Genomic DNA, 13,067 nt, shown 5'->3' with positions numbered 1-13,067 from the left:
TGCTGGACTAGACTTCCCAGGAATTTTTTGTCTCTCACAGCAGCCTGTTGCTGCAGGCATCAGCAACGCCTCAGAGCAGCAGCTGCTGAAGAAGGGCATCTGAGCTAAGTGTGGCAGTCCCAAAATGCAGCTGAAGGTGCCACACACTGCCAGCACTGACTGGTGTCCCATTACCCGGCTCTGCTGGCTGCCAGGGCAGCGCTGCGAGTCCCAGGGGAAATTCTCCTGCCTTCTGCTGCAAACACTTGGCCTGTTTGCTTTGTTAACATCACTTCTTTTGAAGTATATTGGCAGCAGATCAACACTTGTACTCATCAAAGGCTTCCAGATTTGGTGGTTCAGATGTGGGGAGTTCAGTTCTTTACTGGGTTGTTAATGTCATCGCTAAGAGTGTATGGTACACTGGGAAGACTCATTATTGTGTCCTTGGAGAAAAATATTCTGTTGACAGATTGAACTGTATTTCAGGGCTGTGTTGAAACAGTTTAGTTTGTATGAACAGATAGATCATAGTGCAATGGCATACACTTTTCTTGAGAGGTTATCTAGGACAGCTTTAAAGTTTATCTGAGATACTGATATAGAAAAATAGCCTTGCATGTAGTTCTGCTGACAAAATCAGGCATGTCTGTAGGCCTAGAAGACAGGAAATTGGACAGAGATGTTTATATAATTAAACAGATTTTTGTGAAATAACAAAACTAGTTTATCTTACCTGATCAGCAAAGTGATCAAAGGTGAAGTCACAGATGGCTCTGCCTGATTTCTGTGCAGCTGAGCACAGGTACAAGGTTGTCCAGGAAAGACAAAGCTGTTACTGTTATTACTGCAGGTGGTTATTTCAGTAGGCTGGTAAAAAGCAAACAGGATTAGTTTGCCATATGAACATTTATCAGTCTTCATGACAACAGTACTGAAACAAAGCCTGAACAGGTCTATTTTTGGAAAAAGAAATGTTCAGGTGGATTGTATGGTGGAAAATGTCCTTAATTCTGCTACCAAATGATGTAATGTCTTTGCATGAAAATGGAGAGGCAGGACACCTTGTGTCTCACTGACATCTTGTTTGCCTGAGTTCCCTTAGTGAAGGCTGTAGGCTGTGCATAATGAGTGTATTTGGCTAGTTGTGTGTACTGCAGGAAAAGGCAGTCGAGAGCCTCTGGAAGAAATATGGGAAACAAAAAAATCTCTTGAATTCATAATTACATGGTGCCTCACTCATTTTAATGACTTAAGTAAATTATTATATCCTCAAAAACTCACCTTAAAAAACCCTTACTTTTGCAAACTTAAAACCAGTGAGGGACAGGAAGGGGAGGAATGAGGGAGAGTTTGTGAGAGGAGATCTGAGTAGTAGCTTTTTCAAACCATCAAATATCTTGCACTTCACAGACTTAAAATTCATTTGAATATATTGGAAGCACTACATTGTTTCTATGAATGACCAACCAAACAGCACTGGAGAGACCTTGCCTGTTCAGCCAATATTGTTAACCTGTCAGGAAAAAAAAATAAATCTAGAACATATATCTGTATTTATGTACCCATGTAGCATTTTTTTTACCTTTCAAAGAACTTTAAAATAATGTTGCAGTGCTACTATGGGGTAAATGGATATTTTGCTTTATTTACGGACTAAAAGGCTGCTTCTGAAAACTTAAAAAAAGCTTGTCTAAACCTGATGGTATTGCTGAAACAAATCTTTACTGTTTCTACTTCTAGTTATTCTTGAGTAAGAAGTCTGTGGCTGTAGAAAAACAGGCCAGAAAGGAACCATTTCCTAGATAGCTTTGTGTATGTGGTGGTTTTGAACTTGAATGTGGTGGTGGTGTGTTGTCCTGTAAGAGAACATAGAGTCATAGAATCAATTAGCTTGGAAAAAACCTTTCAGATCATCAGGTCCAGCTGTAAACCTGGACTGCCAAGTCCACAAAATGAATACATGAAGTATTAAAGCTTAGGTTATATTGCTGTTTGAGCAGTAATAGCCAATTCTGTCTCACTTTTTTATTTCTTTCATGGAGTTGGAATAAGAAACTACTCACCTCCAGAGATTGTTTTATTTGGTGAACATGTTTCCCTTTAAGGTTAGTAGACTTAAAGGCTTGGTAAAATAAAAAAAAAAAAAACATTAAAAAAACCATAGCATTTTAGGAACCTAGAGACCTTTTACTACAGTCAAATTGTCTTAATGCCATTATCCCCTTACTACTCTTCAGAGTCAAGTGCCACAAAGAGGATTGCACAGAAAAAAGGTCTGATTGTTGAGGAATCTGAATTGACCCCACCTTTTGTGAAAAGCCTTCTATGAATATGAAATACATTCTTTGTTGGGAACAGAAGTGGAAGGAATGTTTTTAGCTTGGATAGGTTAATTTATCCATGCTCCTAGATGCAGTAGTAGCATTGGAGCATGCACTACCGTACCATGTCTGCTTTATTCCCCCGCAGAGAGCCTACATGTATCTGCCTGTATTTTGCACAAAGATTGCAAAGGATAGAGAACAGAAGACTAATGGCCATGGTTCTGATTAGTAATAGCAATAAAATATTTGTTTTGTTTTGCTGCAACAGTATGTTATGTGTCCTTAATATTTTTCTGTAGCCTTTCTCTTCTGCTTCTTACAAAAAAACCCTAAAACATTTCACAGCTAGGCATTTATTTCAAATTAGAATAATGGAAGTCAAGATTTCATTTACTTCTGAACTACTTGATTACTCAAGTCTAGAGTAATGTCTTCTCAGATATCTTTACTAATATGTCTATTTTTCCTTTATTGGTAGCTGTGTCTCAATCTCAATTTAAACACAATCTTTTGCTTTTTGTGAGATTTTATTTTTCAAAATCCAAGTTGAATTATAAGATGTTGTTTCTCTAACTTTGTTAGAATGGACAGAATTAAATAGCATCGAATTTACTTTTTTTGTAACTTTACTGAAGAGAAGTTAAGAGAACATGCACAGAAGCACTTCCATGTCCTTCTTGTCCCTGTCCCCCTTTCTCCTCTCCCCCTTGTCTGGCATGTTATAATAACACAGTGGTGTAATCCCAACTTCAGGTACTGCACAGGCCACTTCAGGAGGACAAGTAGAATACAGAGCTCTGTCTGGAATTTGCTACATGGCATGGTATCATTTCGTTGGCCTTATCTGGACTAGTGAATTCATTCTTGCCTGTCAGCAAATGGTCATTGCTGGGGCAGTGGTTACTTGTTATTTCAACAGGTGAGTGCAGAATTGCCCCTGATAGTTTTGGGGATTTCCCAGCATTTACTTTCAATCTTTTTCTAGGAAAAATGGTCCCAATTAGACTGCAATTTATGTCAATATCAGGAATCCAAGTTACTATAAAATAATCCAATTTACTATAAAATAATGTTGCTTGTTGTAAGTAATCCTGAGTAAGATTTTAAAATTGGCATGATATTAATGTGGCTCACCCCTGCTGCTGGAGATGCTGGGCCAAACTGGGCCCTGATATTGGAGCTCTGTTGGCTCTGAGGGAATTCCCATTTGGAAGGCACAGGCTGCATTGCACCCTTTTCCAGGAGACTGCTTTAGCTCCAAATGAGAAGCAGTATATTGTTCCTTGGTAATGTCATGTATTCATGGGCAGTTTGACCATTGCATTTTGGTCAATACACCACATTTTTGGTGCAATACACCACATAAATCCCCAAGGCAAAGGCACTGTCCATATCTTGTTGGTGCAGAGCAGGGAAGCACCTGTAGAAACTGCTGTGATGACATTTACTGCTCTGCTAGGGGCTTCCGCTTTCCAGCTATTTTTTACTGCTGCAGGAACTGGCTGCCAAGTACAGAAGGTTCCTGCTCCCAATTGTGTTGGTATCATTTTGTACAATACTATTAGGCTTTCCTCTTGCTTGCCAGGTGACCTGTACTGTGTTGAGAGGGTTGTGTTTGCAAGGGGAAATGTAACTTTTCCGTGGTGGTAATCCCTTGTCCCAGCCTTTATGCTGTCAGCACAGATCCAGAGAGATGCAGAGTAGTGCAGGAATGGGGAGATGCAGAGCAGTGCAGGAATGGGGAGGTGCAGAGCAGTGCAGGCATGGGGAGATGCAGAGCAGTGCAGGAATGGGAGGTGCAGAGCAGTGCAGGCATGGGGAGATGCAGAGCAGTGCAGGAATGGGAGGTGCAGAGCAGTGCAGGCATGGGGAGATGCAGAGCAGTGCAGGCATGGGGAGATGCAGAGCAGTGCAGGCATGGGGAGATGCAGAGCAGTGCAGGAATGGGAGGTGCAGAGCAGTGCAGGAATAGGGACAGGGTGGTTAGCTGCAGGAGCAGCCACACCAGCAAGGGCAAGGGTTATCTTGAACTGTTCCAGCAGCTCTGAGCTTGTCTGCTGTGTGTTTTTAATGTATTCCCTGGGGCTGCATCATAAAGGCGTGTCACAAGAGTTTGTTTATGGGATCTTACAGACAGGCTTTCTTCTTGTCCTGTGAGTGCTCTGAGGAAGTGGCACGGCCTTCCCAAGCGGAAATCTCCCTCCACAGCACGCTCAGCAATGCGCTGCACGGCCAACAGCCACGGCTGAGCTGCACATGGGGTGGGCAGGGGGTCATTCCACCTGGGTTAGCTTTACAGGAGATGTTTATTTGGCCTGTAATACCACGACTGAAAATGGATTTGGCCTTCTTTTATTTTAGTTTAAGTATGAATCCACAAAAGATTGAATTAATTTAATAAAAATAAGTAGATTTTCTTGTTAAATGATTACATTTTACAACTTGTGGAAAGGGCTTGGTCTTTTTAAAAGCCTTCTTTGTTAGAATTGGTGTTTTACATGAGGGTTTTTTCTCACCTTGATGTGCTTAGGTGTTATGTATCTATTTACCTTGGCAGGGAGATGAGCCTTTCCCCCTCTCTGGGAGTAAAGGAAGGTGATATGGTAACTCAATCCATCACAGGCATCACAGTTCTGTCCATGTCTGAGCTTCTTTGGTAGCTCCAGTGCACATATATCATTGCACAGATTTGAAATCACATGTATCATTGCACAGATTTGAAATCACATATATCACTGCACAGATTTGAAATTAAGGGTTGGGCTTACTACCAGACTAAAGGGTTGAGTACCACAGTTTCCAAGAGAAGTGAAGTACATATCTGTCTCGGTAAGTCAAAAATGAAGGTTTATGGATGTTGCACCAAAGTCATTGAGAGATGAACTAGAACAAGCTTTTAAAGGCTTCCTCTTCAAATTTATCTGCAATATTTATGGCCATCCTTTGCCCTACTTACCCACTTGACCTAAAAGAGCCACCATCATGGATGTGGTCAGACCTGTGCCATGTGGCTTTGAGATAAGGTAAAAGTGCAGTACAGTCTGTGTGGTCTCTGTTAGTCTCATCATGTCTGTTTTATTACAAATCTTGTAATTTTTTGTAACATAAAACAGAAATAGCAAAGAAGAAAAGCCAGCTGTGGCTCTATTCTATATAACCAGTCAGGCAGATTCCCAGATTTCCCTGATACCTTGTGCACATGCACAGAATCCACTGCACAATGATTGCTTGCTTGTGCTAAAGCCACTTCAGGATTGCAGCCACATCATGCACAAAGGTGGGTGAAGCTTCAGCCTTGGGAGCAATGGGAGTAGGTTGGAGCCAATCTTGAGCTTGTTTACAGACATAACCATCACCTGTTGCTGTATTTAGCTGCTTCCCTGTTTCCTACTCTGAACCAGAATTACAAGGAAAATCTGTTCTTTTTTCAATCTGTTTGGAGGCAAAGCAAAATCCTGGTCAGACCCTGTTCTTGTGCTAGTTCATTTGCTAGGAAAAGGAGCTGTGGAAAAACATCCAAATATGTAAAAATTTATCTAAACTAAGCTTTAATTTTTGTTGGTTTGGTTTTTTTTTACATTCTTGTTCATCATTTGGTCATGTTAAAAATATCAAAACCCTTCTTTGTTTTTCTCTTCAGTAACAAGTACATTATTAACACAGGAATAAATTTTCTTCTTTCTGTGTTTCTTATCACTAGTTAGCCTTTAACTTGCAGAAACTTAATAATTTGTATTCTGAGATCAAACTAACACTGTCATATGTAAGGAAGTGTTTTAGGGAGAAAAAAGCAATGGCTCAATATGAATAGAATAATTCATCCACACTACAATGCATGTGTTTCTAACACAGAAACCTGATGACTCTAGAAAAACCCCAAACTGCCTTATTCAGTATAAAATTCCACCATCCCCCAAGCTGTTCCCCTGGTTTTAAGACAAAAATAATAAATGTAGCAAATGCTTTGCTGGAATTTCCTATTTCAAATAATGTGGTATATTCACATATTTAAATACAACTTTTCCACTGCAAAGTTTTTTGTGTTTTGAGTGAACTGCAATAATACCTTCAGGATTCTTGCAGCATTATAATCCCACTCCTGAATATAGTGTGTATGATTTAAATCCTTGCTGAAGTGAGGATTTATTAAAATTATAATTTTAGAGCTTCTTAGCCCAAAGCAGTCATTCTCTTATTGGTGTCTTTTTATATTTTAATTTCTTGTGCAAACTACTGATTTTTCAAGATAACAGAGGTTTTGAAGAAATCAATTCTGAAAACAGGGCTTCTTACGTGTGATGTTATGTCTGATCTTTATGTAGCTACTTAGTCAAACTGCTGCTGGTTCTGGTGCCTAACTAAATATTTCAGGGTTGGGCCAGTTGCTTAAGAGTTACTTATGGAAGGTCTAATTATGACTATTGGTCCATGTGGGTATTTTTTATCGTTTGAAATATTTTAACTGTACTTAGAGTGTTAATCTAGTTAGTGTTTGACAAGGGGTGAGGGAATCTCTTTAAGTTGATTTCCTGAGGTTTATATAAATTCTTGAGAGCTGTGTCATATTACTGTCTGTAAATGACTGACATTAAACTGTTCTTTATAAAGGAAGCAAAGTAATAAAACTTGTATTTAGGCCATTTATTGGCTTTGCTTTCTGATTTTGGCAGGCATTATTTTTCCAAAACAACACAGGTTAGTGTGCACTAGAACTACAAGGTTTTTTTTAGTTCAGATTATAATTCTAAACATATAGTATGATACTGCTTTTTTGCTGTATTCAATTTTTTTTAAAAAGCCTCTTCTGTGGGGGAAAAAAATTAATATTTTTTAAAAAATTTTAAACCAAATTTGGCCAAATTGCAATTATAAAAGTAGATAGTAGCTCTCAATTTTATATGTGAGAACTTGTGATTTTATTTTCTAGTTTTAATTTTACCACTAAAGAAGAAATAGTGGATTCATTCCCTCAGACTAAAATCTTGCAGAACCAAGAGTTAAATAAAAGATTGCAGAGAATAAGAGAAGTGACAGAAACTGGAAAGAGGTGTTCAAGGAGTATTCTCAGATATTGTTCACTTCTCCTATTTTTCATTGTAGTTTTTTCCTAGACATTTTTCCATTGCAGAAAATAGTAATTTCTTAAGAATTAAACTAACCCAGAAGTTGTAAATTTGGCTGTTTTTCTTTGGACTAAGGTGAACATTCAGATGAAGTCAGTAGAAAGACTGGAGTAGTTCAATTAGGAAAGGAGGTAACAGCTTAATTCTTAAAATTTCCAAATACTGAAAATATAAGCAGTGCTTATCTTTTTAAATAAGTTGCTAAAGCATTTTTAAAATTGTTTGTTTCTCTTTCTAGAAATAAAAATAACCCACCACCTCACCCAGTCCTGTCATCCATATCAGTGCTTTTCTGCTACCATCTAGGAACTGCTGTAAAAGGCTCGTTTCTAATCACAATACTGAGAATACCAAGGATTGTTCTCTTGTACCTTTGCAACATCCTAAACCAAAAGGTAGGTAAATACTTCTGTAACACTATAAAAATAGAAGGTTAAAGATGAGATCATGGGGAAAAGAAGTGAAGAATATATTTCCTGCTTAAAAATATATGGTATTGCTATTACTGTCTATTATTAATAGATGGATTTTCTATTTTATCATGTTTTCTTCATTAGGAAAGCTTTTTTCTCCCAACTCAGATATCAATGCATCCTTTTTATTCTCAAGTCTGATAATTTTAAAAGCAGAAAATACCAATATGAAACTCACCTTTAGTGTTTTATACAAAGGTTTTTCTGAAGGATAAAGAAAAAAATTGGCAGACTGCTCTATTAAAACTTTTTGCATTCATTTTTAAGGAGCAGGAGTAAGAATACTGTTGTTAGATTTAAAATCTGTTATAGAAAATACTTCATCTGCCTTGTAATATGCTTCTATAGAGAGAATATATGGAATAAGAACTGTTCCTGGGAGTTGTAGTATCCAAGACACATCTTCTAAGACACATAAAGCATAGATCTGGGCTGATTTGAATATTTTTTGCCTTCTTTTTTCCTTTCATTCATCTCCACATCTATTATCTTCTGCTGGAAACACAGCACTGTAGGTAATTCTGGCACTTTTGCAAGGAGGGAAGACTGTTAGGAATGCACAGTTCTGATTTTAGGAGAAGATTTAAGAAAATATTTTCATGTAGGTCTGTTCCTCTATGGTTTATAGTGGCCTTGAAGCATGTTATGTATAGTTATGACGGGGTGTTTACATTTACAGTGACAATGTATTTACTATATGGCATGTGTTTGCTATAGGTTATGAAGGCTTAAATAAAAACTCCTTGTCATAAAACACTTGAAAGGTGTGGTCTGGATTTATGTTGCTTTCACATGGAAGTTTTGGTTATAAAACTTTGTGAGTTGTGTTAACTAAGAACATTGTATAAAGACACAGACTTCCCCACCCTTGCAAAAAATGTTGCTGTTCTCTGTGAACAGAGGAGAAGTCAGGGGCCTGTGAGCTTGCAGGTAAATTTACAGATTTTTCTTCACAGCAGTCTTCAAGCAGAATCAGAGAGGAGATTGTAGGTGAGATCCCTTGCTCTAGGCTTTTAACAAACAGTCCTTACTGAGATAACACAGCTTTAGTAAAATCATCTCTCCAGCAATACATAGCAAGAGTAAATTGTTCTCTGCCAGGAGTTTGCATGTACAGTCACTGTTTTGAAGGAGTTATTTCTGGAATATTTTCATGAACCTTTTTGGAAAAGTTGGGAGGTTTGTGGTTTCTGCTTGAACAATAGTAGCTGTTGGGACTTGAGTTTTCTATAGCGACTGGAAGATCTCTGCTTTCCAAAGCAAGATAAAAACATTCTGACCTTTGGAAAAATAAAATTAAAAAGACTGAGTATCCCTGAACTGGATTTCCTTTTGTTGAGAAAAACAGGCACTTAATTTTGGAAGGCTGTTCTGGATACCAAGATGTCTTGTTCTCATCTTGCATCATCTCCATGATGAGCTGTTCTGAGCTCATGATGTGATGGGGGATCATGGAACAAACCTTAAGCTTTACTGCTCAGTTTTTGCTATGAAATTAATACAGCTCAGTGGTCTTTGAAGACCCTGTTCTAATACAAGATTTTTCTTCCTGATCTGAAAAATGAATGTAATGCTCTGAGTCAAAACACATGGATGTTCATATAAGCCCTTCTACCCATTCTTTTATTTTTGTTCAGTAGGGTACCAGTAATTTCAGAACTGTGGAAGGTTTTTGATAATCAGGTTAAAAATCTGTCTCTGTACTCCCTGATCACTGTGAAGTGTTTTAAGGATTAGTGACTTGCCTGCCTGTTTTTCTCCCCAGGCAGCTGTTAGCTCACAAAGCTGCTTGCAGCACATATTTTCTTTTCCCAGAGAAGAATCTTCCATCCACAGGAAGAAAAAAAAAAGCACAGCTCTGCAGTCATTAATATTGAACAGTCTGAATTAAAAGCTATTCCTAAAATCCTAATGGAAGTATCTGCTGCCTAAGTGAAAATTTTATTAGAAGAGTCAGTCACCTGTAAAGCAAGTTTTTTTTTAGAACATTGGTTTTGTTTGAGGCTAATTATGTGTCCAATAACCAATCATTTCATTTATTGCAGAAGAATGCAAAGCACCTGTTTGACTGCTGTTCCTGCTGGGTTTGCTTCCCAACAAGTTGCTTAAGATACTTTAGCCAGGTATGCTCTGTCATCTCAGTCCCTCAGCCTACTCTGGATGCCATGGTTGGTGCCTGACCCTTAGCATGGCTAAAAGGGGCTCATCCTGGGTGCAGGCCAGAGTTTCCTGCTCGCCACCTAAATTAACGAAACAAAAAATCCTCCAAGTGCTTGGTGTGAAGAAACAGGGAATTGACAGATATGCAAGGTGCTAGGTTTTCGAAAACTTGTTAATACAGCTTGAGATAGTCAGCCCTTTCAGAGGGCCACTTCTGTTTCTGGAGGTAAGTATACTTAACATTTTGTTGAGTTGTGCCGGACAGACTTATGGAGCACAGAGAGTCCAGGTAGGAGGAAGCAATGAAGAATTAGGAAATATACCTGGAATATGGCATTAACTAGTTACAGTGTTTTCCACCTGGAAATCCTGAATAAAGAAACTTAAATTCCTAGTGATTGCCAGTATCAGGAGATCTGGAAATACAAACCATGATGATAGCAGTCTAGTTTAAAAGATGTTTTAATTGGAAATGGATGATTTCTGACATACAGCAGTTTTACAGATACTTGACACCTCTTTTTACCTTCACAATTAATTTCTCCAAATGCAGTTCATATTTACATATATAATGGTAAATAGTTAGTTTTTGTCTTTGTCATTGCCTTGTTTTTATCTCTGGGAGCTCTGTGATATTCCTAATGTGAAAGGGAATCATATTCTCACTGATTCCACCCTCTGAATGCTGAGCTCTTTGTTCTCATTGCTGAGGGTAGTGGTGAAGTAAACAAGACAGTCCTGATAAAGGGTCTGACTTCTCTTAAGTAGGTGCATAAATTAGGTTTAGTCTTGGACAGTTGTTAAGAGAGTTTTCAGTTTAGTTCACCATAGATTAAATACTTCTGCAGTGAAATTTCTGAATTTTCAAGGTTTACTTTTTTTAGGTGGGTCTTATAGTCAGTGACTTGGTGAGGAATATCAGAGTTCATTTTGCCTCCAGGCTTTCCATTTGTAGTCACCCTTTCCCCTTGGCTTGGCTTCCTGCCTTTCAAAGAGATATCCAGCATCCTAGTGTTTACTTTCTCCAGCTGTTGTCTGCTATGTGTCTGTTAAAAGAATTAATTGCTATAATGTTCTTCCTTTTGTTTCAGAAAGCTGTATTTTAGCTCTTTTCCCCTTTAAAGATTTCCTGTTTCCTATTCTATTGTTGGCAGATTTCTGGTTTTATGTGAGTTGTGATTTTTAATCTAATGATCATAATAAAGTGTTCACTTTTGGGGTTTTTTTGAATATATTTTTAGCAAAGGTTATGGTTGTCCACATGTTTCAAATCCAGGGAAATTTGGGTAATAATTAGAAAAAAAAAATAGGCAAGAACAGGGCTCAAGATTTTAATAGAACTTCTATCTGTATGAAATTTAAACATTGGTCTTGAATTATTGCATCTCATTTAGTAATTTGTGGATATAATTATTTGTTTCATTTTTTCCCCTATAACTAATTTGTTCAAGGCTATTTGTTTAAAAAAAAAAATGTTACCATGATTGAAAGTCTTAGTCTTTGGCTCTGTAAAATCTGTGGCCATGTGTAGAAGAGAAAAGAAAAAAAGAAGGAAAAAAATATCTGCAGTTTTAAGCAGCTTTGACATATTTCTTGATTAACAGAAGTAGTGAGCTCTTAAAAGCTCCTGCTGAGATTGGTGGAAGCTGCCAGGAGCAAGGTAGAAATTCCCCACATATGTTGAACACAGACCTGAGAGTCTGTGGGAGGGAGGGGTTAAAAAATTGTACCTGTGTTTCTAACATTTTCTTAAAGAAGTATTCTTGAAGTTCAGATTTTGATATTTTTGTAACCTTAAATGTGGAACAGCTGTTGTAAAAGTTGGTCCAAAGATCATTGTGTACATTAGCATTCCTTACTATTTACTATTCTTTTGCTTTTTATTCTAGCACTATTTTCACTTTAATGAAGAGCATATAATTACCTGAAGCTCTAAAAAAATAAAATAGAAGATCCAATCACTTCTGCACTATTTTCTTCAACCTGTTGTTAAACTGCTTAGGTAATTTGAATTCTTTCTGTTCCTTCATTCACAAGTTTAATCAGGATTAAACAGTACTTTGTTTTCCCTCTGAGAACTTGGCAGATGAGAAACAGGTGTTGGAGAAAGTAACCCTGGTGAAAGAATGCAAGCTTCTTTCTTCCCATGCAGAATCAACCAAGTGCTCTGTTATGTTATCTAAGGGTACTTTCTGGGCTGCAGTACCACCCTGCATGTGATGATATTTAATACTGACTTTAATAGTTGCATGCATCCCTGAAGTGACTCATTCTCTGCAGGCTCAGGTTTTGCTCAGCTCTCCTGGAGGTTAAGAGGAACAAGCCAAAGAGTTACCCTGTTGTCTTCCCATCATGACAGAGTGCTGTGCTAGATGCTGGCTATTGTCATATTTGCAGGGGGCATAATGTAAGCCCAGTGTCCTGTGCAGATTGCAATGTGGACAATTACATTCAGCCTTCCTAAATTTCTCTTGGATTTGCAACTGGATCCTGTGCTAAACTGTGGTGTAGTGTTGCTATGTGCTGTAAAACAGTTCACTCCTTAAGCTGTTCCACTTCAGTCATGGGCAAAGTGATTCATGTGTGTGTATAATCCATTAGCAACAATTGTAAAGCACTCAGGGTTCTGTGGCTGAAAAGTGCTTTCTGAATATAAAGTCACTATCCTTACTTGACAGTTCTGCTTGCCAACACTTGTCAGAATTACCACAGATTTTTTATCTGGCTCTGATGGTTTCACTATGTTCCAGATAAACATATCCAATCATCTCAAGTAAAATCTAAGAGATAGAAATTTTTCTCCTGTAAAAAGAATATACTGGCTTTTAATGTGATTTGGGAATGATGAGGTCTGTGTCTCTCCTGCTTTCTTAAGTTGTAATGGCACTCTTAACTTTAGAAACATTGACGTGTTCACATGTTCTCCCTTTACAGCCTTGCTGCAGTGACTTTTTAAAAACAATACAGCTGGATAGTTTTGCTTTTCTGTGTCTGCTTTGGGTCCA

General features: G+C 38.0%; 1 protein-coding gene across 2 annotated transcripts in view; it reads left to right on the top strand.

The window, feature by feature from the left end:
* The window catches only part of SLC44A3 (solute carrier family 44 member 3), a 34,635-nt gene that overhangs the window by 11,473 nt on the left and 10,095 nt on the right, over positions 1-13,067 (top strand). For both annotated transcript variants that reach the window (XM_054286214.1, XM_054286213.1), the window contains exons 10-12: positions 3,060-3,225; positions 7,668-7,824; positions 9,948-10,025. In XM_054286214.1, coding sequence (XP_054142189.1) covers positions 3,060-3,225; positions 7,668-7,824; positions 9,948-10,025 — 401 coding nt within the window. The remainder of the gene's footprint in view (positions 1-3,059; positions 3,226-7,667; positions 7,825-9,947; positions 10,026-13,067) is intronic.

This window comes from Melozone crissalis, unplaced genomic scaffold, assembly GCF_028551555.1.
Source record: "Melozone crissalis strain CALT ecotype California unplaced genomic scaffold, PUWL_Pcris_2 ptg000045l_1, whole genome shotgun sequence".
Taxonomy (NCBI): Eukaryota; Metazoa; Chordata; class Aves; order Passeriformes; family Passerellidae; genus Melozone; species Melozone crissalis.
Note: the sequence above shows the minus strand (reverse complement) of the source record. Positions and strands in the feature narration are given on the sequence as shown.